Genomic DNA, 21,112 nt, shown 5'->3' with positions numbered 1-21,112 from the left:
CAGCATTAGGGATCAGGAGACCAGCTGGGTGAGGTAGTAGGAGACTTTGCTGCCCCACCAGTTCCAGTGTCAGCCGATGACATTCTACTGCAAGAACCATGTTTGTCTTATCTAAGGAAGATGTACTCTGCTAATATATTTCAGGAGGCCATGAGTGCCAGGTGGTGGGAGTGGTAACATGTTGTGGGAGGGGATGGGATAGATGATCTTGTTAACCTAAAAATTCAGGAGGCTATTAAAGAAGCAAATATTTGGGAACCAAAGAATTGCAATTGGGGAGGGGAGCACAGCTTAGGTAGAAATGTTATAGGACAGGGAGAGGGGCAGCCCAAACCCCGCAAACCTGCCTATTCTAAATGGGTTCTGCCATCCGCCGCATCAACACAAAACATAGGAGACTTTAATGGGAAGGAACTTTAATAAAACTAGGAAACAATACAGGTAAGGCAAAGAGTCTAGTTTCTAAATGAAGCACCCAAAGTTACCCGTCCCCTCGTGGGTAAAAGTCCATCCATATGGGATTGGCCCAGAGCAAGGCCCCAAAGCCTGCCACAAGTCTAAAGCATCTTCCAGTGGGGACCCACAGCAAAGGGTCAGAAACAAGCAGACAAGCCCGGAAGGAAAAGAGCAAAATCAACATCAAGATAAAAGCTGCCATGGTCACCTCCCCATGGGTCTCACCCACATCTGTGTCACCCCGTCCACGACCAAAAGACAAGCGCAGCTTCTTCACGTGTCTCTAGGCTCCATCCTGCCTCCTTCCTCAGTCTCTTCTGCAGCTTCTCCTCTTCCTGCTCAGCTCCACCCTCCCTTGGGTGGGGCAGGGAACCTCCCCCTTTCCTGGGGACTACCCTGTTACAGAAACACCAAACGTGGAGCCACAAAAGTCTGGGGTATTTTTTTTTTTCCAAAGATTTATTTTATTTATTTATGCATACAGGAACTGGGGTGTAGGTCAGAGGTGCGGGAGTGGGGAGTGAGAGGATTCACCAGAGACAGAGTAGGGGAGCAGAACAGGCAGATCTACTGAAATACACTGCTGAGGGGAGCAGCAGGCTAGACCAGAGAGGTCTGCTGTGGCATGAGGGTCACCTCCCTGGCCACAGATCAAACTCAGGCCTCAGGTGACAGTGGCTGGTGATAGCTTGATAGTGCTGAGACTTTAAGCCCTGCACCACCAGGGAGGCTCCAAAAATCTGCGGGGTTCTTAAAGAGATAAAAAGGAGAATGAGATCATGGAAGATGAGGGAGTGATGAGGCAATAGTTTTGGTGAAGGAGTCAAAATGTTCACAAATCATTGGAAGGGTCACAAGTAAAAATAGGTAAAAGTTCACTTTATCAGTCTTTTCAAACCAGATATCCTCATTACAGTTGGCCTCTTGTAATGCTGATGGTTTTGGTCAGTCCAAGGGTCAACTCCTGTTTAAAAAGAACTGTAAAGAGGTTTTTTTTTTTCCCTGATAGTGGCTTTCTCCCACCCTGTTTTAATATGACTCTAGTTATCTACTTTTGCAGTCTAATGATTAAGCTTGTGCCTTGTGATGAGCCTGTGCTGACCTTCACAAGCACTCCTCAGCTTTTTCTTTTTGCCTTGGCTGATGCTGCAAGATCAGGGGCTCCTGGCAAATCGTTTCCCTTAAGGGCTGGCTTGTTTTTATGTCCCAAATGCTCTGGATTTACTTTAGAGTGGATGCATTTCTCCTCCGGTAAGAAGCACTAGCACCAGGCATTTCTTTGTTGTTTTTCCAAAGAAAGTAGTGGGGATCCTTAAGGAAAAAGTCACAGAAGTATGAGGGTTTCCTAATTCTGACACCTCCAGGTTTTTAACTCTCAGACTTGTCCACACCTTGCCTCCAGCCAGTCATCGTCGGTTTCAGTGATCACACCAGTGCAGGATCCAGTAAGAGGTAAGCTCATATCGCTCCAATTTGTGGTCAGTGGTTGTCCTGTGAATTTAATTTTCTGATGTATCCTAGAAAAGTTATTGCTTTTCAGTTGTTCAGTTGGGTCCTGTGATAATGCGAGAGATGAGTTCCAAGCACTTTCTATATGGGACAGGAAACCCAACGGGAGGTTCTTGTTTCATATTTTTATCTAATAAGATCAAAGAATTGATTTTTTAAAAAAAATCTTGGTTACTTATTTCAGTTTTAATTGTTATTTGTTTCCTTTTATAAATTGTTATGTAACCATCATATCTTTGCATGAATTACTAAGTTTCGGCCACCTTCCTCATCTGTGAGGGATATGTCCCAACACCACCAGCGGTGGCCTGGAACCTCACATACTACTAAATCCTAAATAAACTATGGTTTTCCTCCTGAACACTGTGAGGACAGGATCTGTTCAGAGATCTTTCCTTGTACATGGAAGTTGTCTCCCCTGGTATCTTCTCTGGCATTCTCCCTGTGTGCTTGTCTGACTTCAAATTTCCCCTTCTTCAAATTTCCACTCCTTGGATTTAGTGTCTCCCCTGCTCTAGAATGTTTTCCCCTTAACTAATTGCACCTATGACAATTCTTTTTCCAAAAAAGTCACATTCTAAGGTACAAGAGGTTATGACATAAGCATGAATTTTTGGAATTCCTATACTTATAGTACTTCAACAGACAGGAGCATATGTAAATATTGTGAAGACTAGTTTACAATTATTAAATTATTATTACTCTCATTATGTCTTCGGGTTTCCTATTTACTTTGTTTCCTCAAAATGGGAAATTGGGGCAAGGAAGAACACATAAGCCTTAGTCATTGTTTATTGCTCTATAATACATTTTCCCCAAATCTAGTGGCATGGAACAACAAGCAGATATTAAGCCATATTTTCTGTGGGGCAGCACAGTACCTCTAGCCCAGGGTCTCTTTCATAAGGCTGCCATCAAGCTTTTGGCCAGGTCTGCAGTTTTCTGAAAGTTGTACTGAAAGATGATTCCCCCATCTAGCCTCCAGAGCTGAGAGACAATACATTTCTGTGGGTTAAGTCCAGTTTGGGGTACTTTGTTACATCAGCCTTAGGAAACTAATACACACACATTTTCCTATGTTAACCTCATAGATTCTTGCAATAAGGGAGTGTCATATGCTCAATAATGATACAAAGCCATAAGGTTGCCTTAAAATTAGTTCTTGTAATTCAAGGTAGTGAGTTCTGGAAACCATATGATTACTGTGTTTTCTCTCTGTAAATATCAGGACTTGTCCTGTTTTTCAGGAATCACTGGACTTCAGCATGATTACTTCTCAGCTTCAGACTTCTGTGTCAATATTGATTTTCTGTGTCTTAAAAGTCAGCTCCCTGGACACCTTTATTGCTGCTGTTTATGAGCATGCAGTGATACTGCCTAATACCACCCTCATACCTGTGTCCCATGAAAAGGCATTGGCATTAATGAACCAAAATCTGGATATTTTAGAGGGAGCAATCACATTGGCAGCAAAGCAGGTACCAATTCTCATGTGTGTTGTCTTCTATGTAGAGAAAGAGAGGAGTCAGGTCTTAGAATACCTGTTAGTAGACACCCCTTCTGAAGTCACTAGAGCAGGAAAGATCCTATAAATTCCTAGTAGTGAGGGTAAAATTTAGAAACTGACAGCTTGGTTATCATTAAGAAGCAGAAGACCTTTGTGGAACTTGCTATAAATTCATTATCTTTTCTGCTACAGAAGGAAGGTAGAGGATAAAAGGGTCTGAGACCAAGTGCTATTCTTAGAGATTAGTGGAAGTGGGATACTTTTGTGCTCTCATGAGTTGCGTGTTACTTAACAGTGTATGTGATACACTCTGTACTTCATTCTAACTATAGGATAGAAGTTAATGCTATTAAGCCCTGGAGTTAGAATGACAAGTGTGTGCTTTGAAGGAATATGGTTTAAGTGAGATATAGTCATAGATCAGACAAGAGATGTATGAAGTGTGATGGTCATGAATATATACATACTACAGATATGTATCAACATATGTTCTTATGTGAACATTTGAAGGGACATTAAGAATTCTGAGGCTCTTTTTCACCCTTTGCCCAGCTATTTTCTTAAAGGCCCCATCAGTTTTCCAGGTGACTCTTCTTCATAAAGGCACCAGGTGAGCTCAGGTAGCACCTCTCCGCCCTGGATACTTACAGTAACCAGCATCTGAGTTTCCTCTTCTGAGAAAAAGGAATCATGTTTGCAGGGAATCATGGGAGCAGGGAAGCCTGAAGCAGAGGAGAAAGTGAAACAGAATTTGGGTTATAAGTCAATCCCACACTCAGAACAATTGGCCAAAGTTTAGAGAGGGAGGTAATTTCAGGTTTATAATTAAATCCTGCAATGAGTGACAAACCTGTTAATAGCCTGGATATCTGTTAATGTCTATAAAAGAATGAAAATGTTATATATAAATGAGTAAGGTAAGATCAGAAAATAAAAGCAGTTAGGCAAAGAAAACAAATTATAAAAATAGAGAAATAAAGGAATAAGATTGAGAGGGGGAAAAAAAGCATGAAGAATCATGTTCTCAGGTTCCTCATGGTTCCCTTTTTGATTCCTGGATTACTTGTAAATTTTTAATTAAGCTACAATTTTAACAGGGTGCACATATTATTGTGACTCCAGAAGATGCTATTTACGGCTGGAATTTCAGCAGGGAATCTATTTACCCATACTTGGAGGATATCCCAGGCCCTCAAGTGAACTGGATCCCTTGTAATAATCCCAACAGGTAAAGAAACAAATTATGGAAAATGCAGCCATGAGCATGAACATGCTTTACCTGGGAAGGTTGTTCAGAAGTACATTGTGTAAGATCCATGATCAATTGTAACTTTCAAGATAGCTTTATTTTTTTTTCATACCCTATGCACACATTTAATAGAAAGGTAAAGAGAAATTATGAAATCACAGAAACTAGTGCTGGAAGGTTACACAAAAATCCTCACATTCAATGTGAATATACTGCAGTTGAGAAAATGAGTGTGGTGAGATAGTAACTTGCTTAAGGTCACGGGTGTAGCTGGTTAATGGAGGAACCAGGTTCAAACTCTGGTTTTCTGACTCTGAACTTCTTTCCTTGTGTGGGTGTGTAATTTAAAAGCTTTGTGAGTAAATTGCAGAATATATTGCATGTCAGTTTAGGGTGAAAATTTTTCCTTTCTTATCAATGAGATGCTGATGAGGTTAACGTATATGAAATCCTTAAACTTAAGTTGATTGCTAACTTGGTAGGTAATAGAGCACAACTGTTAGTGGCTTAAATCTACACTCAAACTCGAAATGTGACTCAAGTAGCACGTAGCACCATTACTATTGATATAAACAAAATAATACCATACACATCGTGTATCAGGTATCATGTCAATTAACTCACTTCTTCCCAAATGTGCCACTGCTTAAATCTCACTTCTTTTTCAAAAGTGTTCTCAAAACATCATACCACACCTACCATTAAAGCACCCACGGTCCTTTACCATGGACCACAGGGCCCTCTCCCCCACTTTCTTCTGTTCTTACCCTCTCTCCCCTCATAGCTCAATTCTGCAGTCATATTTCTAGGGTTAGTTTTGGTTTAGTTTTGTCAGTTCCTTTGTTTTGATTATTTAAATTCCTCATATGAGTGAAATCTAGTATTTGTCTTTCTCCTCACTCGCTTCAGCCCTCATTGAGGACTATTAGATTTCTTAAGAGAAAAACTATGGGGGCTCCCTGTTGGCGCAAGAGGTTAAGCTATCGGCAGCCACTGTAGCATGAGTTTGAGTCCCGGCCAGGTAGCTGACGCACATGGCACAGCAGACCTCTCCTGTCTTGCCCACTGCTCCCCTCAGCAGTGTATTTCAGTCAATCTGCCTGTTTGCTCCCCACTCTGTCTCTGGTGAATCCTCTTAGCACCTCTGGCCTACACCCCAGCTCTGGTATGCATACAAAACTGGGGTATAGCCCAAAGGTGTTGGGGGGTGAGAGGATTCACCAGAGATAGAGTGGGGAGCAGAACAGGCAGATAGACTGAAATACACTGCTGAGGGGAGCAGCAGGGGAGATAGCAGCGGTCTGCTGTGCCATGTGGGTAGCTCCCACATGGCACATGTGAGATTGAACTCGTGCTGCAGTAGCTGTGGGTAGCTTCATAGGTTGTGTCTTAACCCCTTGTGCCATGGGAGAGGCCCAAATAAATCTTTTTTAAAAAAGAGAAAAACTGGGCCTTGCTGGTGGCGCAGCGGTTGAGCGCTGGGCTGCGAAGCTCCCTGCAGCCTCTGCAGAGCCGGTTAAATTCACAGCCACTGGCAAGGGTCCCACATGGTGCGCAGACCTCTCCTGCCGCCCGCTGCTCCCCTCAGCAGTGTACCTCGGTCCTTCTGCCTGCTCTGCTCCCTGCTCTGGCTCTGGTGAATTCTCTCACCCTCCCGCGCTTCTGACTGTACCCAGTGCTTGTATAAATAAATAAATAAATAAACAAACAAACAAACAAACAAACAAACAAATAAATAAATAAATAAATAAATCTTTAAAATAATAAATAAAAAAGAGAAAAACTATGTTGAACAATCTATTCAAAGATGAAAAATGAACTCAACACTCCACTATGTGAATGCACAGATAAATGTGGTTTCTCATCCTTTCTGGGGCTTTCAAGAATGTTTTGTGAATCATTGCTATGGTTTCTCATAATTAATTGTACAAGTTTGTGGATGTAATGGTCAAAATTTATTACATGAAGAAAGCTTTCATAACTTTTGCCAGCAGATGGCACCAAATTTCTATTCATTCAATAGCTTCTTTATTAACTACTTATTGCAGGAATGTGTGAAGAGAGAATATGAGTATATGTTTCACTTTTCTAAATTGTATTTTAATTGCTTTACTGAAACAATGTGGTAAGATAATAAAGAATAAAAAAAATCACACATTAACAAAAGTTCCAGTATTTCCATCTTTCCGTACTGACTGGCACCACCTACCCCAAATCTTGCTGCCTTGAATCTGAACTATTGCAACAACTTCCTAGTGATTCTCCTGCATTTAGTCTCTCACCATTCTAGTATATTCTACAGGCCGATCCCATATTAATTTTTTTTAAAGATTTATTTATTTATTTATACAAGCACTGGGTACCGTCAGAAGCGCAAGAGGGTGAGAGAATTCACCAGAGCCAGAGCGGGGAGCAGAGCAGGCAGAGATGAAATACACTGCTAAGGGGAGCAGTGGGCGGCAGGAGAGGTCTGCGCGCCATGCGGACCCCTCGCCGGAGGCCGGGGATCGAACCGGCGCTGCAGAGGCTGCGGGCAGCCTCACAGCCCAGCACTCAACCGCTGAGCCACCAGGGGAGGCCCTCCCATATTAATCTTAAAGAAAATTCAGATAATGTTACTTTCACAAACCTATTAATGACACTTGTTTGTTAAATTTGGACCATTGTTGGTTTATTTTTTTCCTCTTTGAATGGGCTATATTTTTGCTATTTATTGTATGTCTTGTGATTTTTTATTGATAAAGGGGCATTTCAATCATATAATGTGATAATTCTGGAAATCAAATTTTCCCCCTTCCCTCAGGGTTGCTGCTTTTTGTTTGTTTGTTTGTTTCTTTGCACTCGATTGTTATAGTCAGTCTGTTTCTGCGCTGGGGATAAACTTGAATTCTAAACTCAAGTTTGTCTCAGTTTATTTATTTATTTTTTTGGTGAGGAAATGGTGTACCTGTACCTTTCTCTGAATATGAGTGGTGACTTTTAAAATGCCCCTGTATTTGTGATTGCTTTTGTGTGTTCTAGTCCTTAAGTATTTGGTTCAAAAAAAGGGAAAAGAAAAAACTGAAGGGGTTAAAAAAGAAAGGTTCTTGCCCTTTCAATCCCCTGGAATCACTTCAGTCAGAGAAGGAAGGACTTGCAACAGCAGTGTGTGTGTGTGTGTGTGTGTGTGTGTGTGTGTGTGTGTGTTATGTGTATGTAACAGTGGCTGCCCACCTCTGGTCTGCATCTCTATGATCAGAAGTAGTAATCAGCAGTCAGAATGCAGAGTCCTGGTATTTGGAAGACAGGGTCTTTATTACCCTCTCTATCCCACAAACTACCTACAAGGTCTTTACAGAACTGTATGACTGCTTGTCACGGGACCAGGATGGGGGTAGGGTATGGATTGCCACTAGTGTGCTAAGAGCTGAAATTACTGCAATTTACCTTCCAAGTTTGCCTTCACCCCTACCCCCACCCCATCTTCAAACTTTCGAATATACTATTAGGTTCCAAAATTTACAGCAGATTCTGCCAGTGTAGTTATGTAGGTAGAGGGATGGCTTCCTAGTGCTTCCTGTTCCACAATCTTCCCAGAATCCTTCTACCTTCAATTACGTTCTTTTATTCAAAATAGTTTCTTGATACTTCTGTACTGTCAGCATGGATTCAGTGAAAAGAAGATTTGTATCTTTGCTCCATAATATTATAAAATGTGACAGACATCATAAAATGAACATATAAATGAATATATAATTGTAGGCGGTAATAAATGCTATGAACTAAAAATGTATCCAAGAAAAGCTTTCTACACTAATTTTCCATAACTATGGACTTCCTCTAAACTCTTCATCCTTTTCTATTTACTGTTATTTAGAATCTATTTTTGTGTATATCAAATAGTAGTTTCAGACATCTATCATTCTAAATTTTCTTAAAAACTAAGCTTCATATTTCTTTCCCCTCATTCAATGAAAATACCAGGTTTGGCTACACCCCAGTGCAAGAAAGACTCAGCTGCTTGGCTAAGAACAATTCCATTTATGTTGTGGCAAACATTGGAGACAAGAAGCCGTGCAATGCCAGTGACCCGCAGTGTCCCCCTGATGGCCGCTACCAATACAACACTAATGTGGTGTTTGATTCTGAGGGGAGGCTGGTGGCCCGCTACCATAAGGTGAGAATTAATTTGCAAATCATTCAGTTACTGAATGCTTAACAAAAAGTGAACAAGATAGAAAAGAATCACTATCGTTGATGATAATAATAAACACACATTAAGAGCAGAGTAGAGAGAAAGGATTGGAAAGTAATGTGTGTGGTAAGTACCTGGAATGAAGCCAGGGGGCTTCCTGTGCATTAAGGAACACAGGAGTGGATTGTTGGGATTGTGTGAGAGTCAGTAGGAGCTCCCCCCTCATTGAAATATATTGCTTCCCTTTGAATTTTGTCTTTTTAAAGACATGCCCTGGCAATGGGTCAAGGATAGAATGAAACACTTTTTACCAGATAGGCTCATTCTTTTTTTTTTTTTTTAATCATTTTGATTTATTTATGCATCCAAGAAACTGGGGTGTAGGTTAGAGGTGTGGTGAGGATGAGAGGATTCACCAGAGACAGAGTGGGGAGCAGAATAGGTGAATCTACTAAAATATGCTGCTGAGGGGAGCAGCAGCTGAGTCAGGAGAGGTTTGCTGCGCTATGTGGGTTAGCTCCCTGGCCAGGGATAGAACTCATGCAGCAGTGGCTGGCAATAACTCGATTGTGCTGAGACTTTAACCCCTATGTCACCAGAGAGGCTCCCAAATAGACTTGTTCTTGAAGAGGAAGAGGAAAAGAAAATTCTTTGTTCACAGAAAATAGTTCCGTGTCCTTGGCAAATATTGATAGAAATGATCTATTTCGTTCTATGACTTAGAGGATTCAAGAAGATCTTAATACATAAGGAAACCCCCTGTGCACATCTCTAAAAACAGAGATTGAACCAAGGGCTCCCATCAACTGCGGTAATCAATTATTCTCGAACATACTGCTCTTTCTCTGTGAAGAGAGTGGTCATAGATGAGAGTGGCTCTGTCGAACAGATGTGATTTTGTATTTTTTCAGACAGTAATATACGGGCCATCTTCCTGAAAGAGATCCTTCCTCTTCTTCATCTTTTGTTTATTGCAGCAAAACCTTTTCTTGAATGAAGACCAGTTCAATGTACCCAAAGAGACTGAAGTGGTGACTTTCAACACTACCTTTGGGAAGTTTGGCGTTTTTACATGCTTCGATATACTCTTCCACGATCCTGCTGTTACTTTGGTGAAAGATTTCCATGTGGACACCATTCTCTTCCCCACAGCTTGGATGAATGTTTTGCCACATTTGTCAGCTATTGAATTTCACTCAGCTTGGGCTATGGGAATGGGAGTCAATTTTTTGGCATCTAATATACACTACCCCTCAAAGAAAATGACAGGTAATTCATGAGCTTTAAAATTTACAGCCTTGATATAAAGAAAAAAAATTATTCTAACTAACACATGCCCCTCAATACAGTGATCTTCAACTCAGTATTCCACATTTGCATGTGCTGTTGAATTAACCTCATTTTTTTTAATTTTATTTTATTCAATTTGAATGTATGCTTTTTTTCTTTTCTTTCAAAAACCACTGTTTATGAGAAACTCTCTTTTGGTTTCTACTCAATTTCCTCTCACCTGTCTTTATCAAGGTATTTTACAATAATTAATATCATGTTTAGAGGAAGATGCTAATATGATTTTAAAACAACAATAATAATTTTGCAATTCTTTTCACTTTTATATTTCAATGCCCTTTCCAACTTCTCACTTCCAGGAAGTGGCATCTATGCACCTGATTCTCCCAGAGTATTTCATTATGATATGAAGACAAAGAAGGGAAAACTCCTTTTCTCGCAACTGGATTCCCATCCTCGCCAACCAGTAATGGTGAATTGGACATCTTATGCCAATGGTGTAAAAGCTTTGTCAAGGGAAAATGAGGAATTTAAGGGCGTTATCTTTCATGATGAATTCACCTTCTTGGAGCTCAGAGGAGTCACAGGAAATTACACAGTCTGTCAGAAAGATCTCTGCTGTCATCTAAGCTACAAGATGTCTGAGAAGAGACCAGATGAAGTTTATGTCCTAGGGGCATTTGATGGACTACATATTGTAGAAGGAAGCTATTATTTGCAGGTAATCATTATTTTGGTGACAGGGGAGTTGCCAGATAAAATACAGGATACCCAGTTAAATCTGAATTTCAGATAAACAATAATATTTTTAAGTTACAAGTATGTCATGCTTTGGGAGAATGTATGTATGCTAAAATTTGCAATTCAAATTTAACTGAGCATCCTGTGTTTTTATCTATTGAAACTTGCAATTTTGCATGTCAGTTGAGTGTTAAACTGAGTGAAAGAAGAATATTTATTTGTACTACCAGAGCTTAAAGTGATATAATAATCAAATCAGATAATCTTTTTTTTTTTAAAGATTTATTTATTTATGCATACAAGAGCTGGGGTACAGGCCAGAGATGCGGGGTGTGTATGTGTGTGTGTGTGTGTGTGTGTGTGTGTGTGAGAGAGGATTCACCAGAGACTGAGAGGGGAGCAGAACAGGCAGATCTACTGAAATACACTGCTGAAGGGAGCAGCGGGAGAGATAGGAGAGGTCTGCTACACCATGTGGGTTGCTCCCTGGCCAGCCGGGGATTGAACTTGGGCTGCAGAGGCTGCGGATTACTTCGTAGTGCGGTGCTTAACCCCTTGTGCCACCAGGCCCAAATCAGATAATCTTAATGATTACTTAACTTATGGTATTTCCTGCCTGAACAAATTTTGCCATATTCCCTATATGTTCACTAATGCCTTACTTGTCTTATAAAGAGTTTGGCTCTAAGTATTCCCTAAAGACATATAAATTGACCTTTGAGATGTGCAGTGTGATAGTTTATTGCTGCAAAGATTCAAACATGTCATAGCCCTCAACATGAAAGGAGGAACTCTTATCGCCCACTGAGATGGAACCCTAAGAACAAGCAGCTTCCTTGTTCCTCTCAAGCTACTCTTCTTTTCCTTGATTTAACCCCCATCTTAGCTCACCTAGATTATTGCATTATGCTCCTAACAGGGCATCCTGATGACACTTTCAACTCCATCCATTTCACTTCCCACACAATCATTATAAACTTTGCTAAAAGCCACTTTTTAAAAAAATTATTTTATTTATATATATTTTACATCATCTTCCTTTTTGTACATTGCATGCTTTCTCCTCTCAGGTTTAGTCCTCATAAAATTCTCACCACCAATTCACCTGTGCACCATCACCATAGTCCCTTGTGCTCTTCCCTCCCATTGTGATCTCTCTCCCTCCCTAAAAGCCACTTTTGATTATTATATCACTCTTTTACTTAAAACTCCTCATTGTCTTCTAATTGGCAAATCAAACTTCTTAATTATAAATGACTCAAAATCTTGACATGAAGCCCCTTTATGCTGTATATCCTCTTATCTCATTGCTGCCCACATGCCTCTAGGCTCCTGTAATAGTGAGACAGTTCCCTACCTCCAAAGAGTGTCTGCAGGGCCTCCGGATGTTTGCACAGGTTGTTTCCTTTACCTGTGATAGCTCTCCCCCGCCCATAATTCATAGCTTGGTTCAGGGTTCAGCTGTTGTCTTCACCGAGGCAGAGGCTACCTAACTCCCCAACTGGATGAGGTGCTTCTTCTATGAATGTCCAGACATCCTTGGCTTAATTTTGTCAAAGGTAATTTATATCAAATTGTGTGCATACTGAAAGTCTTTGAGTGCTGGAATCACTTACTGAGAAACTGTTACATGATCAGCTCTCTAGTGAGTTTTATAAGCCAGATATATATTTGGTGCTAATCATAGGAAGATGAAAAAGTATAGCTCCTCCTTTTGAGGAATTTAGTAGGGGAGAAAGAGATTTAAACAGGTAATTTCAGTATAGGTTGGCATGTGATGCAGCGTTGTGGGCTGTTTTGTTGTAAGAATAAGGAGATGTATTTCACCTAATTTGGGGTTCTAAGTTTGTGGAGACATTATTTATGATTTTGCTATTATCCAGATGAGAAAGAATGGCAGGGAATTCTAGGTGGGGTGGAAAGCATGGGTGGAAAGAATGTGTTGTGAAAGAGCAAGGTATGCAGGAAAGAGCAAATGTTAGTGTTACTAAGGTGTTCTCCTTGGCAGCAAGGGCTCGTGGAAGATGAGGCTGGAGGAAGGATTATATACTACAAGACTTTTTTTTAAATTGAAGTAACATTGGTTTACAACACTGTATATGATTTAGAGGGATAAGAGCACACCCTTTGTTGTGTGGTAACATACTGCAGGATCTTATTGTCATTCTTTTTTTTTTTAAAGATTTATTTATTTACGCACACAAGAACTAGGGTACATGCCTGAGGTGTGTGGGGGTGAGAGGATTCACCAGAGACAGAGTGGGAAACAGAGCAGGCAGATCCACTGAAATACACTGCTGAAGGGAGCAGTGGGCAAGACAGGAGAGGTCTGTTGAGCCATGTGGGTTGCTCCCTGGCCAGGGATCAAACTTATGCTGCAGAGGCTTCGGATAGCTTTGTAGGTTGCATCTTAACCCCTTGTGCCACCAGGGAGGCCCTTTATTGTCATTCTTAAGAGTTAAACTTCATTACATTCATGATAGCGCTCATCTATGGGAAGGTGCTCAGCAGTGGAAAGTTGTCATCAGATCTGCTTTTTTTTTTTTTTTTAAAAAAAGATTTATTTATTTTTATACAAGAACTGGGGTACAGGCCAGAGATGCAGAGGGTGAGAGGATCCACCAGAGACAGAGCAGGGAACAGAACAGGCAGACTGATGAAATACACTGCTGAGGGGAGCAGCAGGGAGACAGGAGAGGTGTGCTTTGCCATGTGGAATTCCCACTGGCCAGCTGGGATTGAACCGGCCCTACAGAGGCTGCGGACAGCTTCACAGCGTGGCGCTCAACCGCCTGCACCACCAGGGAGGCCCCAGATCTGCTTCTGAGTAGATCCTGGCTGCATTGTGGGTGATAGAAATAGAGACAAAAAGTTGAGTTTTATTATTGCAGTAGTCCTAGTAGGACTTGGACTAAGATTATGTTATTAAAAATAGAAGCAGGGTAGGGCCTCCCTGTGGCCCAGGGGTTAAAATCTCGGTGCTATCAAGCTATTGACAGTACTGCAGCATAAGTTCGATCCTTGGCCAGGGAGCTAACCTGCATATGGTGCAACAGACCTCTCCTGTCTCGCCTGCTGTTTCCCCTCAGCAGTGTATTTCAGTAGATCCACCTTTTTGCTCCCACTTCTGTCTCTGATTAATCCCCTCACCCCCACCACACCTCTGGCCTGCACCCCAGTTCTTGTATGCATAAATAAATAAAAGTAAAAAAAATATTTTTTAAAGATTTATTTATTATTTATGAGTACAAGAACTGGGGTACAGGCCAGAGGTGCGGGGCTGTGGATAGCTTCACAGTGCTGTGCTTATTAACCCCTTGGACCAACAGGGAAGCCCCAAAATAAAAATAATCTTTAAAGAAAATAAAAGCAGGGTATGGAGTCAAGAAATATTTTGAAAATTCAGCGTGGTAGCTAATTTGTACAAAACAGGAAATCAGAATGAAGGATCTAGAATGTGCCAAGTTTCTGGCAAAAGTGATTTTTTTTTAAAGATTTATTTATTCATGCATACAACAATGGGGAGTACAGGCCAGAGGTGCAGGCAGTGAGAGGATTCACCAGAGACAGTGGGGAACAGAATAGGCAGACTGACTGAAGTACACTGATGAGGGGAGCAGTGGGCGAGTTCCGGTGGTATCAAAAACATCTGCTGCACCATTTGGGTTGCTCCCTGCCTGGGGATCGAACTCGTGCTGCTGTGGCTGCAGTTAGCTTCATAGGTTAGTCTTAACCCCTTGCGCCACCAGGAGGCCCAAAAGTGATTTTTAAATGTAACCTCCTTGCCAGATCAGATTCTGAGGGTCAGAGCAGGCTGGGTGACAGTGGGGAAATGCTTAGGTCAGTCTTGATGTGCTGGTTGGGAAGTGCCTATGGGCTATTCACTGGAGTCATCATATAGATTATTGTTTGTATGGGTCTGACATTTTAGGGAGATATTAGATTCAGAAATGCTGCTTTGAGAATAGCAGGATACAGGTGGTAAAATCCATAAGAGTGACTGAAGCTGCAAAGGAGACTATAAAAACAGTAAAGAACAGAGGACTAAAGGTGGAAACTTTGGAGCGTCAGTGTTTAGGCAGGAAATGGACAGAAAAATAGAAACCTGCAAATATGATTGAGAAATATAAGAGAATTTTAAAAGAGAACACTCATAGATGCCTGGAAAGTAGAGCCTCTCAGAAGGGGGAAATTGTGAAGCATATTTATGCAATATGTTTACTGTTACTGGCATGGGTGACTATAATACTGTGGAATTTCTGGGGCTCACAATGATAGCAAGACTGAGTACCGTGAGTTGAAAAGTCAAAGGGAGGTGAGGATACTGGAATAGCGAGTGAATATTTCTTCTTCAAAAATCTTATCTGAGTCAAAAAGAAGAGAAAAAAGAGGAGTTAGAGAGAGAGCCATGGGAAGAAATTTTTGTTTTTCTAATAGATGAGAGAGAGAAAGCCATGATTAGCTTTATAAGCTGAAGGAAAAGAACAGAAAAGAGGAAAAGATTGGAAAAATAAGAGGAATCAATGCTCTTAATCAGTGCTCTAAAGTGCTGGATGAAAGGCGGGAAATGGTATCAAAAACACGGGAAAATTAACTTTAAAAAAAATGATGCTGTAAAAGAATATTTATTTTCCTATAAATATTATGTGGTGGGCCTCCCTGGTGGTGCAGGCGGTTGAGCGCCACACTGTGAAGCTATCCTCAGCCTCTGCAACACAGGTTCGATCCCGGCTGGCTGGCGAGGGTCCCACATGGCGCGGCAGACCTCCCCTGTCGCGCCTGCTGCTCCCCTCAGCAGTGTATTTCGTCAATCTGCCTGCTCTGCTCCCGGATCTGTCTCTGGTGGATCCTCTCACCCTCCTGCACATCTGGCCTGTACCCCGGTTCTTGTATAAGTAAATAAATCTTTTAAAAAAAATTATGTGGTTTATCAAACTACTATCATTATATTAATATATGTGACATATATGGTAGTATATTGCCATATTTTTAAAATTAAAAATACCGTGATATATTTTTATTTTTTGTGATGTATTTTTATGTTATAAAAATTGGTTACAAAATAAGATAATTGTCTCTTCACAGATTTTCCTTCTTTCCAACTTCAGTCTTGTCTTATCACTCCATTTTCTTCACTCCTGCTTCCTTGAGGAGAACAATGGTAGATCCTTTCTTTGAGTAGAGGAGGACCCTACTATTATTATTGATCAATGATCCTTTATCTAAAGCACTGGAGTAGAAATGTTTTGGAATTTGCAGTGCTTAACCTGGAAACTTTCCTTAGATGTGGTAATCCTGTAGGATTATCAAAAACAGATGGAAAGTTCTGAACATGTGGGTGGTGGCTTGCCAAATTAGGGTGATCTAGCTGGCCTTTCGTTAGGGGAAATCTCTGAGTTAAGTATCTTTAGAGACTTCCTCTCGGGATGTTCAGTTTTCCCAAGTTTCAAAATTCTTCTCATTCCTTTCCTTAATAGGGTTGCCTAATTTAGCAAACAAAAATACAAATGCCTAGGTAAACTCAAAGTTGTTAAAAATATAAGTATATCCTGTGCTATATTTGGGATATGCTTGTCCCCAAAATCATTCACTGTTTATCTGAACTTCAAATACAATTGGACCTCTGTCTTGTATTTTATCTGACAATCCTATTCTTGAAGGATAAATACCTTGCTGACAGCATTTAGAGAATCAAGTGGGAAAATACTTAAACACTCCCACCAGTTTTTCTTTCTTTAGTATAAAGACATTTACTATACATTTATGCCTAGCTCCTTAGATATTAAATGCTTTGAGGATGGAAACTTTTGAATAATGTGGAGTGTAGATAGGGATGATTCTTTGCTTTTCCCACAGCCATCCAGGACTTGGCTTCTTAGATCTGCTAAATTACCACTTTGCATCAACACCCCAGTTTCTAAAATTGGTCTGTGTCTATCCTCCTGGTGGATAAAACTTGTGAGTTTAAATTTCTTTTTGATCCCACATGTAAGTGAGATCATACAGTATTTATTTTTCTCTGTCTTATTATGCTAATTTCTGTTAAGAAAATGCCCTCAAGGTCCATTCATGATGTTACAAGTGGCAAGAGTCATCTTTTTTTATGGCCGAAGGATACTCCATTGTGTGTATATATACAATACACAATATTTTTTTAAAGATATCTTTGTATCTTCATGTTGACTTTATTAAGAATTCAAGGGAATAGAATAGAAAATGTGTTCATTCTAATTTTACCTACTGAAAACTATTTCGTTCATATCCTAACATAAGCTAAAGCGTCTGCCTTCCAACTTCCAAAAGTTGAAGGTGGCATGAAATAAGCTCAGAAGATCAAGTACACATGAAGGTAAATGAATATGGATCTTCCTTTTGGACCTTTTACATGGTGAGGTGATTCGCATGCCTAGATTTTACACCAGCTAGTTCTGTGGTGTAGTATGGTGTAGTATGGTATGCTGTAGCTATGCACTAGGGTGACAACTGTTTCCGTCCTTGCTCATGATGGAAGGTAAAAATAGAAAAGTTGGAAAAGAGGAACCACAAGATCAGAAACTGGCTCACACAATGCTGGGACCTGGAGGTGGGGGTAGAAGGGATTTACATAACCATTAACCCAGCTATAGGAACTAAAAATCATAGACACCAAGGCCCAGACCCAAGCAAAGTGTCAGACTGCTGTTAGAGTGTGAAGGGGGAGGGGGAGCGGGGCAGACCGCAGGTAGAGATATGGAGGTTAAGGGCCGTTGTAGAATCTCTGGTCCCTTTCAAATTCTACATAGTTATCCAAAATGAACAACAAACAAACCACTCCACGAAGGGATGAGCCTCTCCCAAAGAGAAGAAGGCCATATCAGCGCAATTTCTGCACTGGCAATGGAGAGTCCTTCTGCCTACCTATGACTTATGCAGGTGCTTCTTTTCACCAAGTTTTCCTTTTGTAGGGCAGGAGCGACAGCCCTTCTGCCCACTGTGTTTATGCAAGCGTCCTCTTCCTTCTCTCCCTTTCCATAATAAACCTGTTCTTTTGGATATAACTATAGCCTCTGTGTTGTGGAGGAACTTGCCTGGGAAACTCACCAGTGCCGCTGAAAATGGACATTCTTGGTTATTAAAAACATTTCTAACTAGAGACAATAAGGGTATTGTTCATTACTGTAGACTAATGATCTGATTCTTTATGCGTTTTAGTTTGTTTGACAGTGAATTGTAGAAAGTATTAGGGTTTGAAGTCCTTAATTTTTATTGCTGGTTGCATTAGCTACTCAGCAGTGAACTGGATTAATCTAAAGAGGAAGTAACATGTTATGAAACAAAGGACCATAGTCATTTTTTTCTTGTTCAGGGGAGTGTTTCAGTTGGTTTTCTTGGGACTTACTGGTTTGCATTTACTTTCCTAGGTGTGCACTCTGTTGAAGTGTAAAACAACAAACTTAAATACTTGTGGTCACTCAGTCGAAAGCGCTTCCACCAGGTTTGACATGTTCTCCCTCAGTGGGACTTTTGGAACCCAGTATGTCTTCCCTGAGGTGTTGCTGAGTGAAGTTCAGCTTGCACCTGGAGAATTCCAGGTGAGTATCTTTGCTTAACATTGCTAACTGATTTCACATAAGAGGAAGCACTACCTGAGTGCCGACAAATACACAAAATTCATTTGATGGATGATATTGTCCTGAGGGATCATGAGGGACACTGAGCAGCCTGAATTTCTTATCTGGAAATTCTTGGTGTAATAAATAGTATGTCTTTGAGTATAAAGAAAAATATCTTATTGGGGAATTATAGGGTGGATGAGGGGCCGTTTTAGGTCTGTTGAGCTAGGAAGAAGACTCAATTAGGGTTTCAGGACCTTTCTCACCAGTGGAAGTCCTCTGGCATCCCTGGGCTGAGATGGCCTTGGGGAACTTAAAAAGAATCCACTCTTGGTGTGGGTGAAGACTCTTTGTGGCTGCAAAAGAAAACAAAAGAAAGAGGAGGAGGAGCGAAAGGAGATAGAATCTGACATGGTGACAGTGGCAAGAAAGCAAAAAAATAAAATTCTTTTTTTAAATGACTACAAATACTTCCTTACTGCATAAGCACTCAGCACAGCAACATTCTTCCACTGAATTTTCCTGCTAGTTTTGCTCTCACCCCCTTTTTCTGATAAAGAGAGCTTCTGTGGGGGAGCTGGGGACATTGGACAGACAGGGAGGATGTGGTGAGTGACAGAAACTTAGCTCAGAGTCCCTTAAATAATCTCTTCTGACCATTTGGAAGTGTTATCTTTTCTGAGAAAACTAGATATCTCTCTTGTATACTTTCCAATTTGCTGTTTTGAGCTTATTAACTCACAGGATGCTTACTCAGATAAGTGAATTATAAGCTTTATAGGCTTTTTAATAATGAGTGAATGGGTGTCAGTTCCACAGCTCCATATTCTGTGCCCTTTCAAATGTTATGGACAGAACAGAATCTGGTCATGATTTTTATTAGTTCATCATCCAGTTGTACAGAATTTTAAGTGTTTTGTGGGGTTGTATAACTAAAAGGTAGACTCAGTCAATTTCTCTGTTTTAATTAGGTGTCAAGTGATGGACGCTTGTTTAGTCTGAAGCCACCATCTGGACCGGTCTTGACAGTAACTCTGTTTGGGAGGTTGTATGAGAAGGATCAGGAATCAAAGGCATCATTAGACTTCAGGGCACAAGGACTAATAGTAATACTCATAGCTGTAATGCCTATTGTGTATTCATTGAGTTAATAGAAGGCTTTTCTTTCTTTCCTTTTGAATAATTTAAGAAATGATGGATGAGAAAAGAAGGGTGGACCTGGGCTTTTGGTAATAGTGGTCATGGGCTCTTATATACGTGAATTACTGAAATACATTTCTATATTTTGATGCACAAACACCCACTGCAGACTATATAAACCCAAAACATAGTGGCAAAATTTTGAAAGATAAAATCCGTAAAATGAGAATAACAATTGGACCACCTTTTAGGATATTTTTAGATAAGAATTAAATAAGCTGATACTTGTAAATTAACATGTTCCTGGCTCATGGAAAGAAATACAGTCAAGGGCCTCCCCGGTGGCGCAGCGTTGAGCGCTGGGTTGCGAAGCTGCCCGCAGCCTCTGTAGTGCCAGTTCGATCCCCGGCTGCTCCCTGGCCACTGGAGGAGGGTCCCACATGGCGCGCAGACCTCTCCTGCCGCCCGCTGCTCCCCTCAGCAGTGTACTTCGGTCCTTCTGCCTGCTCTGCTCCCCACTCTAGCTCTGGTGAATTCTCTCACCCTCCCGCGCTTCTGACTGTACACAGTGCTTGTATAAATAAATAAATAAATAAATCTTTAAAAAAAAAAAAGAAAAAGAAATACAGCCAAATTCACAGAAATACAGAAAAGCTTTTATTGGTATTAACATCTATTTAGACATCAATACAGTGTAGAAACTGACTTTCTGACAAAATAAATAAGACTCACCTGTCAATACAGTGGTAGATTATCTTATGAACTGTTAATAATAATTTGTAATGGTTTTGTGCATATTTTGATTGGATAAACCTTAAATTGAGTTACAAAAATATTAGAATCACAATATGCTATTTATCAGATTGTAACTGAAATCAGTTGTGAACCAGTTGGCTTTTTACTTCCTGTCTATGATAATATTTTATCTTGTTCTACCAAAGACAATTAACTGAGGGTTTATTTGCTGTTGTAATATGAGTAAAAATTAATTGAAAATCTTGCCATTGGGTGTATAGTGCTAAGGAAGGAACTGGTTATTGTAGAGACAGATTATAAAATCATTGCAGCAGGAAATTACAATATGATAGTTCAAAAACATTCCGGAAGTACATATATATTATTTAATTTAAACTTAAATAAGTATGTGAGTTATTTTCAGAAACTGCTGATAACAGTATATTGTAATAATTTTAGTGATTAAGACAATTACAAATTTTACTTCGAAATGTTTTAAAATTACTTAGTATGGGGCCTCCCCAGTGGTGCAAGGGGTTAAGATGCAGCACTATGAAGCTATCCACAGCCACTGCAAAACGAGTTCTATCCCTTGCCAGGGAGCTAACCCATATGGCGCAGCAGACCTCTCCTGCCTCACCCACTGCTCCCCTCAGCAGTGTATTTCAATTAGTCTGCCTGTTCTGCTCCCCGCTCTGTCTCTGGTGAATCCTCTGACT

At 40.6% G+C, this 21,112-nt stretch overlaps 1 protein-coding gene across 3 annotated transcripts; it reads left to right on the top strand.

Moving 5' to 3' along the window:
- The first annotated feature begins 527 nt into the window (after window positions 1-527).
- LOC119253454 (pantetheinase) lies at window positions 528-20,115 on the top strand. Of its 3 annotated transcripts, none has more exons than XM_037520989.2 (9): window positions 528-893; window positions 1,821-1,908; window positions 3,213-3,443; window positions 4,570-4,700; window positions 8,685-8,877; window positions 9,873-10,164; window positions 10,545-10,906; window positions 18,327-18,497; window positions 19,490-20,115. In XM_037520989.2, exons 3-9 carry the CDS (start codon window positions 3,231-3,233, stop codon window positions 19,667-19,669), a joined length of 1,542 nt encoding a protein of 513 aa, XP_037376886.1. In that variant the 5' UTR covers window positions 528-893; window positions 1,821-1,908; window positions 3,213-3,230; the 3' UTR covers window positions 19,670-20,115. The 3 variants fall into 3 exon arrangements, with proteins under 3 accessions (XP_037376886.1, XP_037376887.1, XP_037376885.1); XM_037520990.2 differs by lacking the exon at window positions 528-893 and adding an exon at window positions 957-1,707 and having other exon boundaries at window positions 1,859-1,908; XM_037520988.2 differs by lacking the exon at window positions 528-893 and adding an exon at window positions 957-1,707.
- Window positions 20,116-21,112: the final 997 nt, after the last annotated feature.

This window comes from Talpa occidentalis, unplaced genomic scaffold (assembly GCF_014898055.3).
Source record: "Talpa occidentalis isolate TD23 unplaced genomic scaffold, MPIMG_talOcc4v2.1 talOcc4.2, whole genome shotgun sequence".
Taxonomy (NCBI): domain Eukaryota; kingdom Metazoa; phylum Chordata; class Mammalia; order Eulipotyphla; family Talpidae; genus Talpa; species Talpa occidentalis.
This window is presented reverse-complemented; position numbering and strand designations above follow the sequence as displayed.